This window comes from Copadichromis virginalis, linkage group LG18, assembly GCF_057382275.1.
Source record: "Copadichromis virginalis isolate Kocher_CV1m ecotype Utaka linkage group LG18, C_Virginalis_male_GT1.1, whole genome shotgun sequence".
NCBI classification, from domain to species: Eukaryota; Metazoa; Chordata; class Actinopteri; order Cichliformes; family Cichlidae; genus Copadichromis; species Copadichromis virginalis.
This window is the reverse complement of record NC_140635.1, coordinates 10,329,587-10,351,620: the sequence shown is the minus strand read 5'-3', so window position 1 is coordinate 10,351,620 and position 22,034 is coordinate 10,329,587. Positions and strand designations below refer to the sequence as shown.

At 40.7% G+C, this 22,034-nt stretch overlaps 2 protein-coding genes across 3 annotated transcripts; one reads left to right on the top strand and one right to left on the bottom strand.

Annotated features, from left to right (window-relative positions):
* Nucleotides 1-159: 159 nt before the first annotated feature.
* Nucleotides 160-4,646, bottom strand: LOC146687304 (uncharacterized). The gene is made up of 5 exons (XM_085437863.1): nucleotides 4,522-4,646; nucleotides 4,127-4,359; nucleotides 3,922-4,043; nucleotides 3,205-3,307; nucleotides 160-2,255 (listed from the first exon to the last, which is right to left on the bottom strand). The coding sequence occupies exons 1-5, from the start codon at nucleotides 4,629-4,631 to the stop codon at nucleotides 1,300-1,302; spliced, it is 1,524 nt and encodes a 507-aa protein (XP_085293989.1). The 5' UTR covers nucleotides 4,632-4,646; the 3' UTR covers nucleotides 160-1,299.
* Nucleotides 4,647-7,775: 3,129 nt separating this feature from the next.
* arhgap30 (Rho GTPase activating protein 30) lies at nucleotides 7,776-20,977 on the top strand. 2 transcript variants are annotated; one of them, XM_085439483.1, is made up of 14 exons: nucleotides 7,776-7,815; nucleotides 8,373-8,752; nucleotides 10,834-10,936; nucleotides 11,037-11,181; nucleotides 11,272-11,354; nucleotides 12,064-12,171; nucleotides 12,488-12,606; nucleotides 12,703-12,874; nucleotides 13,049-13,146; nucleotides 13,486-13,563; nucleotides 15,575-16,234; nucleotides 16,983-17,191; nucleotides 17,333-17,949; nucleotides 18,982-20,977. In XM_085439483.1, exons 2-14 carry the CDS (start codon nucleotides 8,665-8,667, stop codon nucleotides 20,312-20,314), a joined length of 3,813 nt encoding a protein of 1,270 aa, XP_085295609.1. In that variant the 5' UTR covers nucleotides 7,776-7,815; nucleotides 8,373-8,664; the 3' UTR covers nucleotides 20,315-20,977. The 2 variants fall into 2 exon arrangements, with proteins under 2 accessions (XP_085295609.1, XP_085295608.1); XM_085439482.1 differs by having other exon boundaries at nucleotides 15,575-16,282.
* Nucleotides 20,978-22,034: the final 1,057 nt, after the last annotated feature.

Below are 22,034 nucleotides of genomic sequence, written 5' to 3'. Positions count from 1 at the left end.
CAGCTTCACAGGGTGGGAGGCGGGGTATGGCCTGCAGAGGTCGCCTTTCTGTTTTATGACCAGTAACATTCAATAAAATTCAAATCAAACTTAATCCTCGATTGACTGTTTGTAAAAATGTAACCTAGAGGTTTAAACATACCACAGTTCCTACTTTAGTTTGCAGTTGTAAGAAGTTATTTAAAACATACCTAATTTATAATCAAATGATTTCCAGCTTATAAAAACACTGACATTGTGCTTGAAAATGTAAAAACAACAAAATGGGAGGGGAGGGGGGTGCAGGGATTACTGCTTTTGTTAGAGCCAGACAATCTCTTCTTCTACCCTCTGACGGCCCATCAGTTTTTTGGTACTTCTTTGATTTACCTCCAGCACAAGTAACTTTGATGTTTAATGGAAACACCAGACACCGATCTAATCTCTGATAGGGCTGAGATGTGTTCAAAGATGTGTTCAAGGACCAAGTTCAAATGCAGAGCAACTTTATTTACTTTTCAAATTTGCAGTTTGGGCTCCGCAGGGAAAAACTTATCAGGATTAAATTAACATAAGTTACATGTAATAACAAAGGCAATGAATATGAAATTGGTAATTTAGGAACAACAACACGGTTGAAGATGAAGAGAGAAGAATGGCAGGTAGAAAGCCTCTTTAGCTTTTCATTAGCCTCTCATTAAGGCTGATGGATTAACACATAAAGCTACGTTTCATGAGTCTTTAAGGTGATTTGAAACCAGTGATTAAAAGGACTGAAGCTAGCATTAGTTCTGCAGTCTGATCACAGACTGTATATGAAAGATTGACATATGCTTCAGGTCTGAATTTTAAGCCATTGGAGAAGTGCTTTAAACCTGCATTCTTTTTAAAAGCCAGTAGAGGGCGACTATAAAAAAAAGAACTCAGTTTTACTCGGTTTGTGACCTCAATAAACATTTCATAAACACTGAGTTTATGTCTCACTGAATAAATTTGTTCCTAGTTGGAGTAAAACAGATGTGTTATACGGGGCATGTTTGAGGAGTTGATGAGTTTATTTCCACCCTTTACTCACCACAGCTGGCTAAAAAAAAAAAAAAAACATAAAAAGATAAAACACTTAATAACAACTTTCCACAATCCATCTTTTCCATGCAGCCTGTGTGGCGCCTGATGGAAACACATTAGCCGGGCCATAAACTTGACTGTAGTTTTATAATTCTGTACCACTCAGTCTAAAATTATGTGTATATGTAACATCACAAAAACAAAACCAATTATTAAGTTCTCCACACGGGCAGCGGTTGTATAAAATAAACATTATAAGTGTGCTGTTTTCTGATGAGACTTGAGGCTAGAGCGCTGGGTGAAGCACTTCCCGCACAGCGAGCACTCGTAGGGCTTCTCCCCGCTGTGGACCACCGCGTGTCTGATGAGGTTGCACTGTTTGGTGAAGCTCCGGCCGCACTGCATGCAGCTGAACGGCTTCTCGCCCGTGTGACTCCTCAGGTGCTCTTTGAGCTGGCTGAACCTGGTGAAGCTTTTGTCGCAGTACGTGCAGTTGAACCGCTTCTCGCCGAGCCCGGACCTCCAGGGCGTCCTCATCCTCCTCGCCAGGCTCAAACTGCCTCCAACTCTGTGTGTGGCGAAGGGGCCTGCGGGGTTCGGCCCAGTCCGGCCCTCGTCTGGATTACTCGTTTGAGTACAGCTCTGTAACTGTTGAGGAATCAAGGTGGGATCTGTGGAGTTAATCTGAGATGCAGAGTTTTGTCCTTCCTCTGACTGTGGCCTCTTACATCCCAAACTTCTGCCTCGTCTTTTCACTCGTGCGGAACTCAGCACAACAGAATTAAATTTCCCAACAGAGTGAACTCTGGGTGCCACATCCTCCAAATGCAACAGGGCTGAAGATGCAAATGCAGCAGGAATCTGCTCAAACTGCTGCCCGGTGTACGGGACACCTGGGTCCCCCGTGTCTCTGCACACGCTGGATGGCCACAGCTGCCCCTCAGCTGTCTCTGTCACAAACGTGTGGGCTGAACCGAGTGGAGCTGCGTCCTCATCCGCCTCTTCCTCTTTCTCGTGTTTCACTACGAGTTCGATATCATTTTGGCCGCTGTTCAGCTGCTGTTCTGGGAAAATGCTGTAGCCGTCTACTTGGGAAACCAGATCTTCAGAGAGGGCCGGGTTTTCAGCCGAGTGGTAAAGCTCCGCAAAGCTGTCGCCTTGGGCAGGTTTTGTTGTGTCGAAATACGGCTGATGCTCGGCTCCAGAGACTAAAGAGAGCACATTACCAGAGAGATGCCTTTAATAAAACCTTTAATCGTTTAGAGCAAAGGTGTCAAACATAAGGCCAAGTCTCCAGAGTTACCCCACTGGACAGCTTTGGAAAATGTAAAGGAGGGTGTAAATTTTTCATATTTATTTTCATATATTTCTGTATTTTCATAAATTTGACAGCTTGCCCTACTATTAAAGCTCTTCCCTGTGGCTATCCATATTACACCAATGTAATTAAGTAATAATTAAACTATTAAATTAGAGAAAATCTCCTGTTTTTTTTCCACAGTAAAACACATAAATGTGGACAAAAACTTTCTGCTTTATAACTACAGGACAGTCTGAACAATGATAATTTTACACATTTATTTCTTGCAACTCAATCCCAGAGTCAAGCTGATAGATTTATTTTATTAAGCAGAGCAGCATTTCTTTATCATATATTGAAAGTAAAGGTAAAGTTGTGCTTCTTTTTCCTCATATTGTGATATCTCAGGGATTAAATGGGCAGTTAAACCTCTTTGCACCAATAGAAAGGGAAGTTTCACTGGTCTGACCCACTTGGCCTCTGAGTTTGACATCCCTGATTTATAGTCGGCAAATAACAATTTGGCTCATTTGAAATTAATTTATAGTTGTAATTCTTATCAGATCATATCCTGGGCTTTGAATTCAGTGCAATGCTGTTAAACTGCAAACCTAGACAATAATTTGTCTGTAAACTGAACCATGTGTGTAGCATCAGCTCTGGTGCACATTAGCACACATACATATTAATTTGTACTCAGACTCAGGCTTCTCATCTTATGACCTGTATATAAACAGTGCATTTATTTACCTTTACAGCTTATCTGAGTAAAGTGAAGTATTCCTTGTGCTTGAACGAAAAGTCCCTCTTAAACATCACATTGTTTTATTTCTTCACTATTAAAGGTGTGGACTCACTCGGTCTGTCCTCTGCATCATTTTTCCACATATCCTCTTCTGCACACTCCTCTTTGATCCGTATGTGATCAGGCCCATTAGCAAGCTCCACGGCCTCAGCACACTGCAACAGCAGGCTCAGGGTTAGTGCTTAAATAAGATGACACATGCACTGCGTGGTCAAGCAAATGCATCAGTGCTTATATGCAAGTTGTGCTAGTAGAGCTCTAGCCCATCTACAATGAGGTTAAATAAGGTTAACATCACAAAGTTATAAAGTTTTGTACTTACGAGTCAATATAAAATAATTATTACATATATTCTAATTTACTTTCCCGTGTTTCTATCTTAAGGATATAGGTTTAAAAAAAAAAAACTCCCTTAAAGCAACTGGTTCCTCGCTGAGCCTGGTTCTGCCAGAGGTTTCTTCCTGTTAAAATTGAGTTTTTCCTTCCCACTGTTGCCATTCATAGGGGGTCATATGCTTGTTGGGTTTTTCTCTGTATATATTATTGTAGGGTCTACCTTATAATATAAAGCGCATTGAGGCAACGGTTGTTGTGATTTGGCGCTGTATAAATAAAACTGAATTGAATTGAATTGAACTGAACCCAGTCTGGGAGCTGGTTCCACAAGGGGATTGGGCTCTTCTAGTTAAAGGCTCTGTCTCTCACTCTCACTTCTGGAACTTCTATGAATGGGATAATATGGTGCACTGGTATAATAGCCGTATCCTACCTGCTGGGGTTGATCTGGAGCCTGAGCTTCCACCGGCGTGTCCCAATGTGAGCTCTGAGTTTCTTTGTTGAGAACTACTTTGACCAGAGGAGAGAATCTCCCCGCTGATGGATTGTTAAACACTAAGAGAGAAGATCACACAAAACTGTCAGTTATAAACAACAAAGACGTGACTCCTCAGCATCTCTCAGGCAGGTGTCCCCACCTTTTCTCCTGGCCCTCATCCGGCTCTTCCTCAGCTCTGCCTCCATCACCTCACACTTGCTCTTCAGCAGGTCGATGTCCCGCCGGCTCTGGCTCACCTCCAGCCTGAGCACCGTGCAGCTCTGGTCCACACGCCGGTTTATCTCAGCTACAGCCGCCTTGGCCAGGACTTCCATGACGGACAGCAGCTGACTCTGGAAGTCGCAGCTCTCCATCTCGCACTGGTTTCGGCTCCTTGTTACAGCACAAATAAACGTTTTAAGCTGCACACGTCTACGCGTGCTGTGTGTGAATCTGTGTGAAAGTATTAGAGCAGTGCATCCATCACCGAAGCACAGCGGCAGAAGTATCTGCAGGTTCTTCCGCGTATGCTAGAGGGACGCTTGTTTTTAGTACCTCTGTGATCCAGACAGACGGTCACGACTGAATCCTCCTAGAAAATTCATGCAAAAAACAACAAGCTGATAAATGCGTCTGTGCGTGTTTAAAAATGTAGTTTCCACCATTACAGGAAGTACTTAAACGACACACCAAACTCACTTGCAGCCACAAGTGACGTTGTGCTATTACCGTAATTATTACATACAAGCGCACTGCGCGTGTAGCAGGTGTGATTGCGGGTGACTGATTATTATTTGTTTTAATAATAATAATTTATTATGATTATTTATTATTTATGTGTAACTCCAATTACAATATGCTGTAACCTAGCTACTACCTTTATAAACAGCCAGATATGGACTTAACTGTACGTACAACAACTGACTTTTTTGCGAGATACAGATGTCTGACATATTACATGTGTAATATGACTTTTACATTTTGGAGGGTTCGTTTTTAGGCATGGTTTAGGTTGTCATGCCCATTTTGTGCAAAGATTAAAGTGATTGGGCCGCAAAAGCCACAAGGAAAGAAGCTCCTCCTTTCTCTGTAGTTTCAGTGTGCGTAGCATGGCTGATATGGCCAAAGGAGCATTTTTCTGCTGCTTCAATACTATTATTCTAAGAAGAGACTTAACCTTCCTGTAGCATTTATGAACACATCTGAAAAGAAAGAAAGAAAGAAAGCCATAAGAAATGTAACAGACAATTTAAGCAGTGAAAAAATTATGATAACAAAAAAAGAGAGAAAGAAAAACATCATTAACACTGGGTTACAGTTACTAATATAAACCACTCTCTGTCCAGGTTTTATCCCTAAGTTTTCGTCCAAACTTCGAGACACTCCACCTTAGATGAAACAGCTCACTGCAAATAAGCATTAAGTTGTTATGAGTGATCGGCTTCACCCTGTAATCAACTCTTATAGGATGGTGAGGATTATACTGGTCTTTATATACTATCTTTTGGAAGAATGGTGATTGTCCAGTAGAGTTCATGAGACTTGTACAGTCAATCAGTGGGCATGCGGGGGCCCAGCACCTTACTAACACACTTTTCCTTGTTTTTCCTTTAATTTGTCCTGTATGCTGGTTTTTCTCTATAGTCTAATCATCACATAAAATTATTCTGAAAAAAGTTATGCACTTAAGGTAAAAATAAATAAATAAATAAAAACTATCATGGCGTGAATGATGCAGGAACACACAAAGGCAGGCTAACAGAGACAAAGGAGGGGTTATGTAAACCCACATGAGTAGGTATAATAGAAACACCAGGGTAAACAAGATGCAACTGAAACTAATTAGAACAAAAACAAAACAAGTTTAACTAATGACTAAGAAAACAAAACAAAACAGAAAGTAACTAAATGGGGAATTCCACAACGAAGACAAAATCTTGAGGAGGCAAGAAGAAAAGAAACATAAGAAATCAAATTTAGATAATATTAATAGATTGTTTTTTAAATAAAACACACAGTCTTAAACTGAGGCTAAACCAGCAAATATACACTAACCCCCCCCCCCCCCCCCCCCCCCACACACACACACAGGTGGGCATCCATAAAAATGACCAAGTTGCAAGAAATAACAATCCATCCATTTTCTTCTGGTTATCAAGTTCAGGGTGGCAGTGGGGTTGGAGCCTGTCCCAGCTCTGATGGGTGAATCCAGGTCCTTCTTGTACTCCACCACTTTGTAATTTCTTAGTTACAGCCTTCATAAATTTTGGGAATGCCTTGCAGAGTACTGGCTCAATAACCTACTGGCAAATACAAAACCTTAAAATCCACAAGACTAACTAAAAGATTTTCCAACAATTACATGTGCAATATTAATCAAGTGCACAACCTGGCAAATTTAAGGTTATTGTTAAAACACTGCATAAAGCACTGATATAAAACCCATTACTTATGACCTAAGAGTGAATTATAAGTGGTGACTATGTTGTGCCAATTTGTTAGAGATGATACAACAAGAAAATTGCACGATAACAGTTGAAGAAGCAATGGAGCATATTAAAATACAGGAAGTTACAAAACTGTAGCTCAGAGATGCAAATAAGTAAAGGAAGGTAAACCATCTATAGAGAAAAACAGTCGGAGAACAATCAGGTGTGATAAGTATTCCACACTTATCTGCTTTAACAGGGATTCTTACAACTAAACCTTTTACAGTAGAAACCATCTGTGATGAACTGTAAAAGGGAAAAAGCCCAGCAGGTCCACAGAAACTCATCATAAACATAATGTTTTGAGGGCTTTATTTCAAATAACAGGATACTGCAAGAATAGCATCAACACAGTGTGTAATGTAGACACACACACACACACACACACACACACAAACAACTAGACTTTTTATGTTTCTCTGCAGTGCTTTGTGACTCTTTTGTTACTTTGTGGTGCATTCGTGTTCTTTGTGGCTCAAGAGTTGGGAGTTCGCCTTGTAATCGGAAGGTTGCCGGTTCGAGCCCCAGCTTGGACAGTCTCGGTCGTTGTGTTCTTGGGCAAGACACTTCACCCGTTGCCTACTGGTGGTGGTCAGAGGGCCCGGTGGCACCAGTGTCTGGCAGCCTCGCCTCTGTCAGTGCACCCCAGGGTGGCTGTGGCTACAATGTAGCTGCCATTACCAGTGTGTGAATGTGTGTGTGAATGGGTGGATGACTGGATATGTAAAGCGCTTTGGGGTCCTTAGGGACTAGTAAAGCGCTATATAAATACAGGCCATTTACCATTTCTGAACTACTTTTCTTGCTCATGTGTTTGTCTTCTCCTTCATTGGCACAGTGTGACTAGCTTTAGTTTATCTTATGATTTCACTGACATACTGAATCTTTGTATGACAGCTGTGTGGAACTCCGGTGATAATTCTTCAGCCCCTATGTGATACTTTGCTGGTACTTATATTTATATTTATATTTATATTTATATTTATATTTATATTTATATTTATATTTATATTTATATTTATATTTATATGTAGCAATGATGTAAAACTGTTAAAATGGAAGAAAATGTAATCAGATTTCATCCCTCATCTTTAAGGTACGTTCAGATCTACTTATTTCAGTCAGGGTGATGGAGGTCGGCCCACAGAGAGACAAATGCAGCGCATGTGAGGGAAATAGATGAACTGTACAGATACTATGAACTGATTTCCCTACTCAGCAGAGGCGGAGAAACAGAGGGCCAAATACAGAGAGAAAGCACAAGAGAAGGAGAGACACTCAGGAAGTTAAACAGGGGAAGTTTAGTGGTTTGTTGCGTCATCGTTTTATGCTGCTACTTGTGTGCCGATGCAGAGTGAAGGTAGGAACACTTGTGTTCGCTTTTTAATTTGTTTGTTTCATCACATTTAAAGTCTTTCCAAAAACGTGGACCGATTGGGAGGGTGGTGGATGATAGGAGAGTAGCGGCAGGTGTCAGGAAGATGGAGAGAGTGGGGAGAGAGTTTGAACGTCTCTGTGAATCTATATGTTCAGTGCTCGACTTCCGCTGAAATGAGAACAGGGCCGCGATGGCCCTGACATGAGGGCAGGGAGGACAGACCGGGCTCTGTAGTGAGCGTAGTCCTCAGGCAGGAGCGGAGATTAGAAGCTTAAGTTGGTCCACCACCTCAGAGAAACCTTATAGCATGATTGGAGCGAAACGTTCAGGGGCTCTTTTCAGTGAATACGAGAAGTACAGATGCAAGGGTGTGGCCTTTCATTCGAAAATAAATTGAGTGCATCAGGGGGAAGTGAAGGCGTCATATGCAAGGCGAGCGTTCAGTGCAGTTTGTTTGATTTTAACTGTGAGATTGTTCATTGTTAAAAAGTGAAACTGCTATATCCACAACGAAACCGTTATCATTTCTGCTTTTGCAGGGAGGAAGACACAACAAAGTATGTCCTAACGCTCGATTTTACGTGACAGCCCCAATGCAGCGCAGCTCACAGAGGAAACAAGCTGCACCTAACAACATGCACTGAAGCAAAGGAAACAGAAGCAACAGCAGCACAGTCAAACCTCTGAAATGTGCAACGTTTTATCAGAGTCATCGTCACTTTAACCATTTTGGTCAACGCATCCAGAACAGACAGTCAGTGAACCTGACCGTCACCAGCAGGGTAGAGGGGACCAGTCTGAATGTGAGGTGAAAAGAGAAGACAGGAAGAGATGAGGAGAGTTCGAAGAAAAGGGGGCAACAAAGAGAAGGTGTTTGGATGTGATCTGTTGGAGCATCTAAATACCTCTGGTCAAGAGGGTAAGTGAGCAACCCTGACTAGAAAACATGTCCTGCTCTTATTGTTGTTTTCTCCACGTGTCATTGCATTAAACACAATCCTGCAGAGATAAATCATTTACACATGGGTGTCAGACATCAGCAGAAGTACCGTTTATACCATGTAAATGAAACATGTCATAGAAGTGTTACTAAACTGAAGCAACCTGCTATTAAGCACATTTCATGGGATATTTCTCATGTTTCTCAACTCTTTAGCATCTCACTCTGCAGTAAAGTGCTTGCCTATGCTTTTTTTAAAAGCATAGGCAAGTCGTGAAGGCCAACGTTCAGATTATGACTTTGCTTGTCAAACCACACCAGGCTGAGTCAAACATTTGAAAAAGTCTTAATCATTTTATAATGTGACCCCGACTGACTCATTGTGGGCAAAGCGTGGGACATCGCAGGGCAAATTACTTTGGGGGTAAGTAAAAAAAAAAAAGGTAAAGACTTTTGGGAAAGTATTCTGGCACTGATGAGACAAAGGTTGACTTTTTTGGAAGAACATCAGACCAGCAGTCATAAGTGGGCATAGTGTGATGGTCTGGGGCTGCTTTGCTGCTTCAGCACGACGTTCTGTAACTGATGGAACCATCTCTTTACCAGAAATGCTCAAGGAGAACGTCTGGCCAACAGTTCATGCCCTAAACCTCAAACAGAGTTGAGCTGAAAAGAAGGACAGTGATCCAAAACACCAGCAAGTCCACCTCTGATTGGTTTAAAAAACTCCAAAATAATGGTGTTGGAGTGTCATAGTGAAATATTCTTTAGCATGACCTTAAACTGGCCATTCATGCTTGAAAACCCTCCAGTGTGGCTTTATTAATTCATCCTGCAAACATGAGTGAGCCAAAATTCCTCCAGAGCAAAGTGAAAAACTCATTGCAGTGATCACAAATGTTCATTGCAGTTGTTGTTGCCAAGGGTGGCAAAGCCAATTATGAGGCTTAGGGGACAATTGAACAATGAAATTACAATTTAAAAGCTGCATTTTGTATTTATTCAGGTTGTCTTTGTCTAATATTAGAATATGTTAGATAATCTGAAACATATAAAATATAACTGTGACAAATATGCAACAAACTAAGAAATCAGATGGGGGCAAACACTTTTTTGTGGTACTATAACTGGAGAAACAATGATTTTTGCACTTCAGCTTCTGTTTTATTTTCTGGTATTTTAAGATTTTAGCAGGGATGCAACACATTTCTTGTCAGTAATGTTTCCACTTACATGAAATAAACAAAAAAATATCGGACATAATGTCAATAAATGGGATGAAAGGACGAGGAAGGTATCTGCTGTGCACCTGGCCAACTTAACCGTGACCCTTAGAACAGAAATATTCCTCTCAGGGATCCATGTAGTCTTTGGCACTTCTGTGCTTCAAGCTAAATGCCCACATATCAACAATGACAAAGGAAACATAACTATTTTAAGCAGACAGAATATTTGCTGTGTTCACAGTCATAGTTTGGTATGCTAATTTTTCTCACTATCAATAAGCAAAGACAAAACAACAACAAAGCTGTGGCTGAAATCAGTTTCATGTTTGTATTTGTCAAATCTCAGTATTACAGAAATGTACTTAAAAATAACCTGTTCAACTACCACAATATAAGTTTTTATATATATAGTATAAATGGTGTGGTGACTTTGACCCTAAAATAAGTTTTTAAAAAGGTTTTTAACCCTGGAAATTATATTCATTACAACAGTCTTTCATAGGTTTTGATCGAGGAGTCTTTGAGTCATATGCCTGATGCTCTGCATGAACCTCTAGATGTCAGAGGATCATTATCAATAAGATCCGTGGACCAATTGAAACCGGGCAAATTTTCATAGTCAAAAGTCATCAGTATGCTTTAGTTATAAAATTATAGATTTGATAGACTTATTGACTGTATATGTACCGAATTTCCAGAATTTCCCTTAGGAAGCAACCCGAGGGATTAATAAAGTTTCATCTAAATATTTGTATCTAAAGATGACAGATTGAACATGTTCCATGCTTTTATTAGGCCAATATCCAGGTTATTCATTTGAGTCTTCTTTCACAGTTCCACTGGTGCTGCGATGCTGCAGTGAGTTTGTGGAGCATCATGGGATTGTTGATGGGATCTACAGGTTGTCTGGAGTGTCATCCAATATCCAGAAACTCAGGTAAAATGTCTGTGTGTGGTCAACCTTTACCTGTAAATAAACAATATAATCCACATATATTTTAATGGATATTCGATTATGTTATTATCATTCAAAACAGGGGTGAGTTTGAGAGTGATGGTAATCCTGAACTGAACAAGGATTTGTACCTGCAGGACATCCACTGTGTCAGCTCTTTGTGTAAAGCTTATTTCAGAGAGCTGCCCAACCCTCTGCTCACATATCAGCTGTATGACAAATTTGCTGTGAGTATCTCAGACATGCGAAAAAAAACAAAATAAAATCCTTGACTGGTCTACAGGCATGAAAACAGAAAATAACACATATCCTAACAGGAAGCTGTGGCCATCCAGCTAGAGGAGGAGAGGCTAGTAAAGATCGGTGATGTCCTGAAAGAGCTACCAGCACCTCATTACAGGTACAACCCTCTGCATCCCAATGACAGCCACTTTTACTATATAATAACCTGTATTTCTGCACACAAGCAGAGGGCATCTCCTTTTATTTCTCTCCAGTAACTATCACAACAGATCAGCTCAATTTTATTACTTCACCAGAGATTAGTAGGCTTTAGTAAATTCTTCTATATGTAGATTTTAGTTCACTGCCACAAGGAAGACATGTAGGAAAATATTACAAAACTGTACATTTACAGATAATAACACTGGACCCCGTGAAGCTGCTTAATTACATATAAATGGGCTGAACTGGCAGACCAGAACCTAACTGCACGGTTTTGGTCCGCCATCATCCATCTATTATCGTGGGGTAGAAACATAAGCACAGATGCCGACACTCTTCTCTCCCTAACCACCTCGTCCTCCAGGGGCATGCAAGGCATTCCAAAGCCAGCCAAGAAAGCCCTGGGTCTACCCTGGGCTCTCATTACAGTTCAACATGGCTGAAATACTTCACTTAGTTGGATCACACAGTCCAAAAGTCCAGTACAGTTACCAATTAAAAAGTAAAGAACTGACCAATAACAGTATTTCCTTTACGAAAACCACCATTAATCCCACATTTACAGATGATAATACTGATTATTATGTGGTTGATGTGTAAAATAATACTGTTTCTAACAAGGCTGCAGATTTAAAAGCTGATCATGTATCATGTGTGTCCTACAGGACTCTGGAGTTTCTCATGCGTCATCTTGTCAGAATGGCCTCGTATTCGTCAGAAACCAACATGCACTCCAGGAACCTGGCCATTGTCTGGGCCCCCAACCTGCTCAGGTGTGTTAATGAAAAATCAGTGTGTCTCAGATATGTGCTCTTGTGAACTGAGGGATACACTACCTGCTTTCATTCTGAGGGAAAATACTATATATATAAACTGCTGAAAGTTACTGTAATTTTAATTTATATTGTATGCGATTCAATAACCTTGTATAGTGCACCGCTGCCTTTGCTTACCTGTTCCTTGTTCCTTTTCTGCTTCACTTTGTTCTTCTGTTGTTTTCATCCATTCCTTCTTCTCCTTTAGCACATAGTCATGTCTTGCAGTTGTGATAATCAATCAGTAAACCAATCTATCAATCTGTATGAAAAGGTCTAAAGACATTGAAGCGACAGGATTCAATGGCACTGCGGCCTTCATGGAGGTCAGGGTCCAGTCCATCGTGGTGGAGTTCATTCTCACACACGTCCCTCAGCTGTTTCCCGATGCAGGTCAGAACACAGATGTGCATCCACAGACACTCACGTGCAGAGAAAGGCGATAAACTTATGTACCACAGCTTAAAATCTTTCCTCTGACCTCTTCAGACATATCAAACGAGAGAAGGAAGTCCCTCCCATCCCCATCAGCATTCCCCAACACGGAGGAATGTTTATTCCGGCCTGTTCCCACCCCAGCTTGTAGCTATGGGAACATCAGTCCAGGAGATGGTCCACTTCCCATAAGACCTTACCATGCCATCATTGAAGGCACAGACAAGTGAGTAAACCATTTCTTTATCTGGGTCACCATTACTGTCCGTTATACACAAAATCTTAGTCGCTTACACTTTTTAGAGTATCAGGTGAATGAACAAGTGATGCTTGTATGTTAGAAAATAACATTTCTTTTCATATAAACTTCTTGCAAATGTGCGTGTCTTGCTCGCCTCAGGAGGAAAGGATCCCTTAAAGGCAGGAAGTGGATGTCCATCTTTAACATTGGAGGACGATTCCCGGATCCACGGCGAAAACACAAACCTTCAACCAAAGGTACAAAACCTTCACATAGAAATGAGTCACATCATTTATTCCTACTAAGTTAATTTCTCCTTTTCCATAAACAGGTTTGCGTGTTGACAACTTTATTCTCTTTGGTTTGTTTTCTAATTTCTTCTCACTTTTAGGAAATAGCAACATTTAAAATGACATTCAAAAATGTAAATATAATTTGTTTGTATTTTGGCACATTTTATTAATGTACTTTTAGAAAACTGTTGCTGCTGGCTGCTGTTTTGGACATCAGTTTTAAGTCTCCCATAGATCAGTTCCAACAGCTTCTCTCTATATATTATCTCACTTATCTTAGAAATAATTTTTATATTTTTTCAGCTCCAGAGAAAGAAAGGCCTGCTCTGAGACCTGCAAGAAGCATGGACTCCCTCAGCTCCCCATCCTATCCAAATGAAGGTATCGTCTTCTGAAACATTAAAATGATGAATTTGTTACTTAGAAAAATAATTAAATGCAGTAAAAATGTTAAGAAGTAAGTGAATTTCATATTTATTTAGATATAAACTCTTCTATAAAGAATTTGAAATGTTGATTTAATTTGTTTGATTTGATTAAGCTGTAAGACTCTGAGGTTTGTTAAAATGTGAACTCACAGTGCTTACGTATAAGAAGAAAACGAGTAGATAAAATTTCATTTAAATGCATCTGGTGATAGTGAACAGCTGACTGGGAACTTCTTCCACCATCACCACACAATAGAGTTGAATGGAGTTTGTTTTCTAATGTCTTGAAGAAAAAAGCACTTTTACATGCCATTTCGTAAAGTCCCGCTTTGAAGCAATTAAGCCATCCCCATTGCAGTTTTTGGACTGTGCTGGTATTTATATAGTGCTTTTAATTTTTCTAGTCTTACTGATGTCTCAGAGTACTTTACCAGCAGTGACTACAAGTCATATTTTGAAGTAAGAAGTGACCACATTTACTAGCGGTTTAACTACAACCACTAGCAAGAATGGCTAGCTAGAAACATTTATAGACTGCATCAGTGCAATGCAAAGAGTGACACATGCAAATTAATCTTAAGTAGCACAAAGTAAAATGCTAGAATTTAACCCAGTCTCGTGACAAAATGTAAAATCCATTAACGTTTATAGACACCAGCTGATTCGTTTTTTCCCATGAGAGCTAGCGTAAATTTGAAGCTAATGTACAGAGTGTATCAAAATGAATCATTCAGTTTGGAGAGGCTATGTTTTTTAAAGTAATGGACGTAGAAACTTGCGGTAAATCTTAAAATATTATTAAGGTTTTACATACAAAACAGCGCTTTGCACATCATGTTCTACCTACATTTTGCCTCCCCACCCATAACCTTCATTTAATTTTTAATTTATATTCTAACATCTGTAGGCATTTAGTATATATTCTTATTTAGTGTATTTATATAGAGAAATATAGATTATATATACTGTAAATACTACATATTCTGTTTCTGTATCAATGACACCAAGACAAATTCCCCGTTTGTGTAAAAGCTTTGCAAAAAACGTGATTCTGATTCTGAAAATTTACAGTGTTCAAAAGTGCTCCACTTTGAGCAGGCCATTTGTCCATGCGATAGTCAAACTTGTGCCATACTTTTATGAGCATGTCTGGAGTCACTGCTGTTGTTAATATTTAACCTACCGTACACCATGTGGAACTAACAAATCTCTAACAAACTCTTAATAGAGCAGTTAAAATAAATGTCCTAAAATACCCATTGGCACCTCCAATCCCTAAGTCTCCAAATGTGGACTTTTTCTCCACTTAAACAAGAGAAATGATTTTGTGTACCTGGAAAAAATCCCTACATATAAGATCGTTTGGAGTAAATGAAAACACAACAGAAAATACATGAATGAAGTTGGTATCAGACATACACAAACTCATGTTTGAAAAACAGAAGGTAGAAATGTAACACATCAAGACCTCCCCTCTAATATAAATACAAATAGAATGAATAAGTATGTGAACATAGAAATGGGATATTTGTGAACAGGAAAAACACGATTATTTTACAAACTGCTGTGAGAATATTTTGCCACACTGGTGAAAAGTATACTTTACTAGATTTTCACTTGTCAAACCTGGAGCACAGACCTTTTGTGGGTTTTTTTTAAAAATACAAGTAAGCAAAAAGAAAGCCACATCATTAGATAAGCTCAAAATACTCCAAAAAGCACCAAAAGCACAAATACAGTCAAGAGGTCATGGTTCAGTCCAGCCCAGTGAAATTAGTTGAGATCAAGTCAGTGCCCAAGGTGCACAGTCGGGTGTTTCAACATGGATAATCATGCATAAACTTGATTCTGTCAATCTTGGAGGATTCATTGTTGATTCAAATTATTGTTTGCAGATAATATCAAAATTTAGACTCAACTTTACCTTTCACTTAGGCTAAACTTATTTGTCATTATATTTTTAGGTACCAGGCGTCCTGGCCAGCGCCCTCCTTCCACCAGCATGTCTCCCCTTGTCACTACCACCCCTCAGGCTGTCTCTGAGCTCCCAGTATCTTCAGGTGGATTAGGTGCCAGTGAATATGCTGTGACCTACCGCAGGGGAACAGGGCTAGTAAGCGGTGGTGCAGGCGTACAGGGTACCTACACAGCTCTTGATCCAGAAGGTTTAGGATTAGCAGGCAATGATACTGTCCAGTCCAGATCTCCAGGAATATCCACTAAAGCTGGTCGGAGAGCAGCCATGCACATCACAGGACCCACCATGGTTACTGTGCCACTACATATCACCTCTAACCTGGCTTTAGGGGTTCTTCAAGGGGGCGGAGCTGACAGGATCATACAACGTAGAGACAAAAACGGGGGTGACAAGGCGGGAGCAGAAAAGGCAGCGAAAAAGGTAAGCAGAGTAATGGAATGGAATGTGGAAGAAACCAAGAAGGAGGAGGAGGAAGTGAAAAGTGAAAAGGAGAAAAGCAGTGCAGAAGACGTGGAGACGACAGAGGATTCGGTGGCAGCAGGTGGTGCTGAGGAGAAAACGGAAAAAGGAGCAGAAGAGAAAGGAGATGAACCTAAGAGACAACGAGCCAAAAGCCTCCTGTCCAACTCAGAAGAAGATAACAAAGGTGATGCCAAAAATGCTGAACAAAATGTTGAAGATGATGAATATATGGGTAATTTGAACTTTTTTATTACAATGACCACTTTTTCTTACAAGGACTGCAAATAATAACTGTTTTGCACATCAGTTATTGATTTTCTGGTTCAAACTTAAACGTCTTAGCTGCTACTACAAAGATTTCTTTAAAATTTGGTACAAATAGTCAAGACCTCCGGTGCACCTATCGAGGAAACACTCCCAGGGGGACTAGCGGTTTTTCTCTTTGTTGACTTTTTGTAATGTAACCCTGAGTTTTAATGTGGTTTTATATAAAATTCCACAAACAGTTCTGCTAAGTTTCATAAACGGGTCAAACGTTTGACCTTCAACTTTTTCGATGGTGCCCTTTAACAGGAATACCAAATACTTGCCAATCTGACTTCTGTATGTGTTTTGTGCAAATTACCACATTAGGGTAATCTGAAGGATGACATCCATTCAACTGCTCTAAGTCTTTTTTGCCCCAACCTTTGACTATAGTCTTTTAAAATACTTGAGCATTTTTGTTTTTATTTATTTCCTCCAAGCACATTTTGAGAATCAGTCAAAAAATAAGCCCAATAATCTTACGCTTGTATTTTCCCCAGAAATTAGTTTTTTCTCTTTGTTTTTCTGCAGCTGTCTTAGAATTAAACTATTGCAAGTACAGTGCAACAAATGAATTTTACTCAGTCGTGAAACTCATTAACTCATGATCGTTGTTTCATTGACAGAAATGAAAGTTAGTGAGACGTCCGAGCTTCAGCCAGAGGACACTCAGCATGAAGATAATGGAGAGTTCAATGCTTCTGATGTTCTCAACTCAACAGAGGTGGCAGGCGACAACCAGAATATGTTTGGCTACATTCAAGACAACTTTGAATTCCTGGACCAAATGGACTGCAGTGGAATGGACCATATGGACTGCAGTGTCTCTTATCAGGTGTGTTTTTTATGGTTGCAAATCTTTCTTAGCACATAAGAAGTTGGAGGTTTGCAGAAGAAAATGGTTATTTGCACAGGAGCAGTATTACGCTGTATTTGTGAAAGCTTTTTAATGTGGTTCCTCTTTTTTCCCCAATAGGTGCAGGAGTTCTCTGTTGAACCTCCTTGTCACTCAGACGATGAGTATGAATCAATGGCTCAAGTTCAGACTTCTCCTTGTCCTCCAGAGCCACAGTCACGCCTGCGTCCAGGCCCTCAAAGTCCCAGCGAGTCAAACCCACACAGACCGCTCAGTCTCGACTTGCACAGTCGACACACAAAATCCCTCAGCCTGCCTTACATGACCTCGCCTGTCCACGGACCGGATGAGTCTTCATCTGAAGACGAGGCTATGGGGGATGACATTGGTGATAACGAGTACAGTAGCGAGGAAGACGAGAGCATGTTCGTTAAAAGCCTTCCACCGGATTTCTTTTTGAACACAATCTCTGGGTTGGAACCTGAAACTGATGGAGAGGAAAGTTCCCCTCATGATAGCGTTTCTGTGCATTACATAGAGAGCTCTGAAGAAAGAGACTGCCAATCACTGAAAACTGAACATTCGGCATGTACAGAAACAACTACGGGAGAGCGGGAGCAGGTAGAAGTGAACGACAGAGAAGATAAAAATGGACTGGATGAAAAGGAGATGATAGAAAAACAAGAGGAAACTAAAGTTCATCAGGAAGGAGACCAGCTGGAAAACGACGTGCAAAGGTGACAACTGATTACAATCTCAGATTTTAGTATTTATCATTATAGTTACCATGCATGTGCATTTTTGTCTTAATCTTTCCTGACTGGCAGACAGAAAAAGCACAACAACAACTATTTTATCTGTTATTTTACACTAACAGTGAGTCAGAAAACCACAACAGTGTGTGTGATTGTAGCTTAAATGCTTGATGTTTAATTAGAATGTGACCAGGTTCTGCACCACCTGTCTGACATATGATGTTTGAGCATCTTTCAGTTCGTTATTTTGATTTTAAACTCGCCTTATTGTTTTCATCTTTCTCTGCAACTGGGTCCAGCAACCTAATAATCTGAATATACCCAGACAACAGTCAGCCGGTGAAACCTTTAGACTGTAATGACCCAGATATTTCCCTCAGGAGTTTGAGAAGGCCAAACAGAAATAGAATGGAGAGTGAACAGGCTATTTGACCTTACTTATGAGAAACGTTATTCCACATGAATGAGAAAGATGTAAATAGTGCTAGCATGCTTAACATATAAACTTGAAAAGGTTTACATGTCAGTTATGTTTTTGTGGCTGATTTTGGAGAAGAAACCGAACTGCACACTTTTCAAAAGACACTATAATCACTTCACTCTTGTTTTGCTGTGGTGATTTGTTTTCCAGTATCCTGTAGTTAAGTTGTGTGGTCACAGTGGCCACTACTTGGATGATTTGAAGGCTAATGCCTGAAACCTGTGTGCACCCCATGGTGGAAAAAGATTAAAAGTACAGTGTGGCAGATAGCACCACATGTCCTTCCCGTCCCTCCATTAGAAAATCATAACAAACTGAGGGGAATTCTCTTTTGATACATTAAACTTTGTGTCATCAGCTTGAGAAATGCTACAAGAACAAACTGCTACAAGTTTAATTAAATCAGGAAGAAATATTAAAGAAGAAGCTCAAAATTAGAGCTCAAAAAATTCTATAAACAAACGTTAATATGTCTTAAAGTCTCACTTATATTGTACGCGTCTAAACTGTTTTTGTCTCTTAACTATCTGCAGCAGAGAAACAGAGGAACATCTGGATATTATGAAAGATACTGAAAGTGAAATATCCTCAACAACCTGCTGTACAGAGTTTCCACTGCCAGTCACCGAGGACGCTGACGAATCCAGCACTGTGGCTGGCACGAGCGTTGAGGAGGTGAAGGAAGTAGTTGAAATTGCTCACAGCGATTGTCCATCTCAGGAAATGATGAACCAGAAAGAAACTGAATCAACAAATCATACCAGAAGCTGTAATGGAGGGGGTACAACAGAGAGAGACAATAAGGAGGGGGAGAATGGTGTGATATGCAATGAAATGGAGGACATGTGTGAACAGTTTGTACTGAAAATAGAGGAAAGTGACGAGAGAATGAGGGAAGAAACCTCAGAGGGAAAAGCTGACAGAGAACACGACAGTAGCAATGAGCAGGATACCCAAATCTGTGGGACACACAATGACATTTGGGAAGAACTTGAGGACATTGTATCTGAAGTGATAGAAGATGAGGAAAAGGCGCAGTCTGAGAGGGAGGGTGATGTTGGGCAAGAACATTTGGTAAAAGATGAACAGGACGAAGAGCACGGATCAAAGGAAATGGTGGAAGACGACAAAGAGGAGGCGAAGAAGACGGAAGGTATGATAGAAATAGACGGTGAACCAGTTGAGACGGCTGAAGGAGCGCCAACAAGTTTAGAAATGCAACAAGAGTTTAACGAAGATGAGACCCAGAGAGAAACTCATGAGAAGATGGCCAGCAAGGAAGACTCTCAGGAACATGTCACAGCAGAAGCGTTTTCAGATCAGCCAGAGAATGAGAGCGATGGTAAACAGACAGCCGATGAGCAACTTGAAACTGCGCCAAGTGAAGATAACCAATTTAAAGAGGTGGGCTCTGATATGAAAGAGGGAAGAGAGAGTGAGAAGAGTGACGGCCCCTTAGAGGGTGTCGGAAGCACGCTGGTCTCCTCACAGCCGAAGATCTACCAAGTTAAAGCCGTGCCGGTGGTGCCTCCGAAGCCGCAGCACTGCAGAATCACGGCCCTGACCATCCGACAGCAGCAGCAGCAAAGAGAGAGAAGAGACGGCGACAGAGGGAGAGACAACACGCTGAGAGTCCCAGGAGAGCAGGACAAGGACGGAGACCAGAGCGACGAGGGCTCTGAGAAGAAAGAGAGTCCAAAGCTCAGGGGAGATAGCCGGGAGAGAGAGGGGAGGAGGGACAGGGCCGAAGTCAGAAACAGTCCCCTCAGCATGTGCTTTGATGAGGCTGTGGCCATTGCAACCATGAGGAGAGAGAAAGAGAGGGTGAGAGAAGGAGAGGCGGAGGCAGACGCGCTGGGGAAGTGACGTAGAGGTTTGAATTGTACAAACTAGTTTTCCCCACACAGAGTTAAAGGCTGTATTTTCTTATATAGAGGGGTGAATTTATTCCATTATACATTACAGCAACAGCAGCCCTGCTTGAGTAAGGCAACTGATTTAGCCGTTTCTGTGTTTCTTTGTAGAATGCATAAACTCGACGTGCAGTCATAACCAATAGTTGTCTAATATAAATATTGTTCAAGGGAAGATTTGTTCTCCGTTCATTTACCAGAACAGAATAGACCGCTGAGATGATATAAAGGGAATCAGATGCTGGGGTTGGATTTACGCGGTCAGCATCTTGAATCCTGATATTAAGAGGAATAAACTGAAACAGATGACAAACACTGAAGTGCCGAAGTGCTGCTCCAGTGTGACAAACCATCTGGATGAACTGCTAGAGTCTGGGTTGCTAATCTAAAAGTAAAAAATATTCGCATTGAATACACTCCCTGTTACACTCGGTGTTTGCACGAGTAACGAGTTTTCTCTCTCGTTACAGAAAAGTGTACATAAAAATAGAGGTTTGATGCCAAATACAAATGTGTTTAAAAAGATGCATTGACTATATCATATCATTTAGCAGGAATATGATGTCAACAGATCCAAAGTTGTTTTGCATTGTGTGAATAAAACATGTTTTCAATATGCTGTGTCTTCTTCAATCCTTCTTTATTTAAACTTTATCAGAGCAAACAAAGTGTTGGTGCTGAAGTTATAAATAGCCTTTATTGTTACGTTATAAAAATGCTGCTGGTATTTGCTTACAAAATACAAAAAACCATTAAAATAACTTCTTCAAGCTTCAAAAATCACTTGAAAAATAACTCGACTTCACTGTTCATTGCTTTTGATGGTTGACCCCTTGCATTTATCCACCTTGCACTACCTTTTCTCCTTACATATTCACCTTTTTCTACCTGCCTCCCTCTCACTCACACACATGTATTCTGTTTTGCTTCTGTAACCTGAAGCTGATGGTCTTTAAAACAAAAGAACTCATAATAGACTTCATAAGGCACAGACAGGTTCATTCCCCTCTTATTATAAAGGGAGAATGGTTGGATTCTGTTTCCATCTTTAGGTTTCTGGGCACTCACATCTCCGTCGACCATAAGATAAAGAATAAGGTCCAGCAGCGGCTGAAATAACTCCGCGTCGTAAGGAAGAATAACCTGAACCAGAAGCTCCTGCTAGCCTTCTACTGGTCCTCAGTGGAGAGCGTGGACTCCAACTATCTGGGTGTTTGGTACGCAGTGGCCACAACTGACAACAGGAAGGATGAGCAGAGGGTAATTAACACCCCCTCCCCCCCCCCCCCCCCCCCCAAAAAAAAAACCAACAACAAAAAAAAAACATTGGCTGCCCTCTGCCTCTCTTCACAGGTGACCCCTTGAATCCCACTCACTACCTGTTTGGCCCACTGCCCTCTGGTCGACACCTCCAGACACAAACAGCTTCTTCCCGGGGCCATTCGGACTGCAAACAAACACTGTTCTCACACACCCCACCCCTGCCCACCAACCTCACCACCTGAGCCATAATGATTATAAATCCCTCATAATAAACGGAGCAGTGTTCTCTAATGTGTCTTTATATATACATACATATATACATCTATCTATCTATCTATCTATCTATCTATCTATCTATCTATCTATCTATCTATCTATCTATCTATCTATCTATCTATCTATCTATCTCT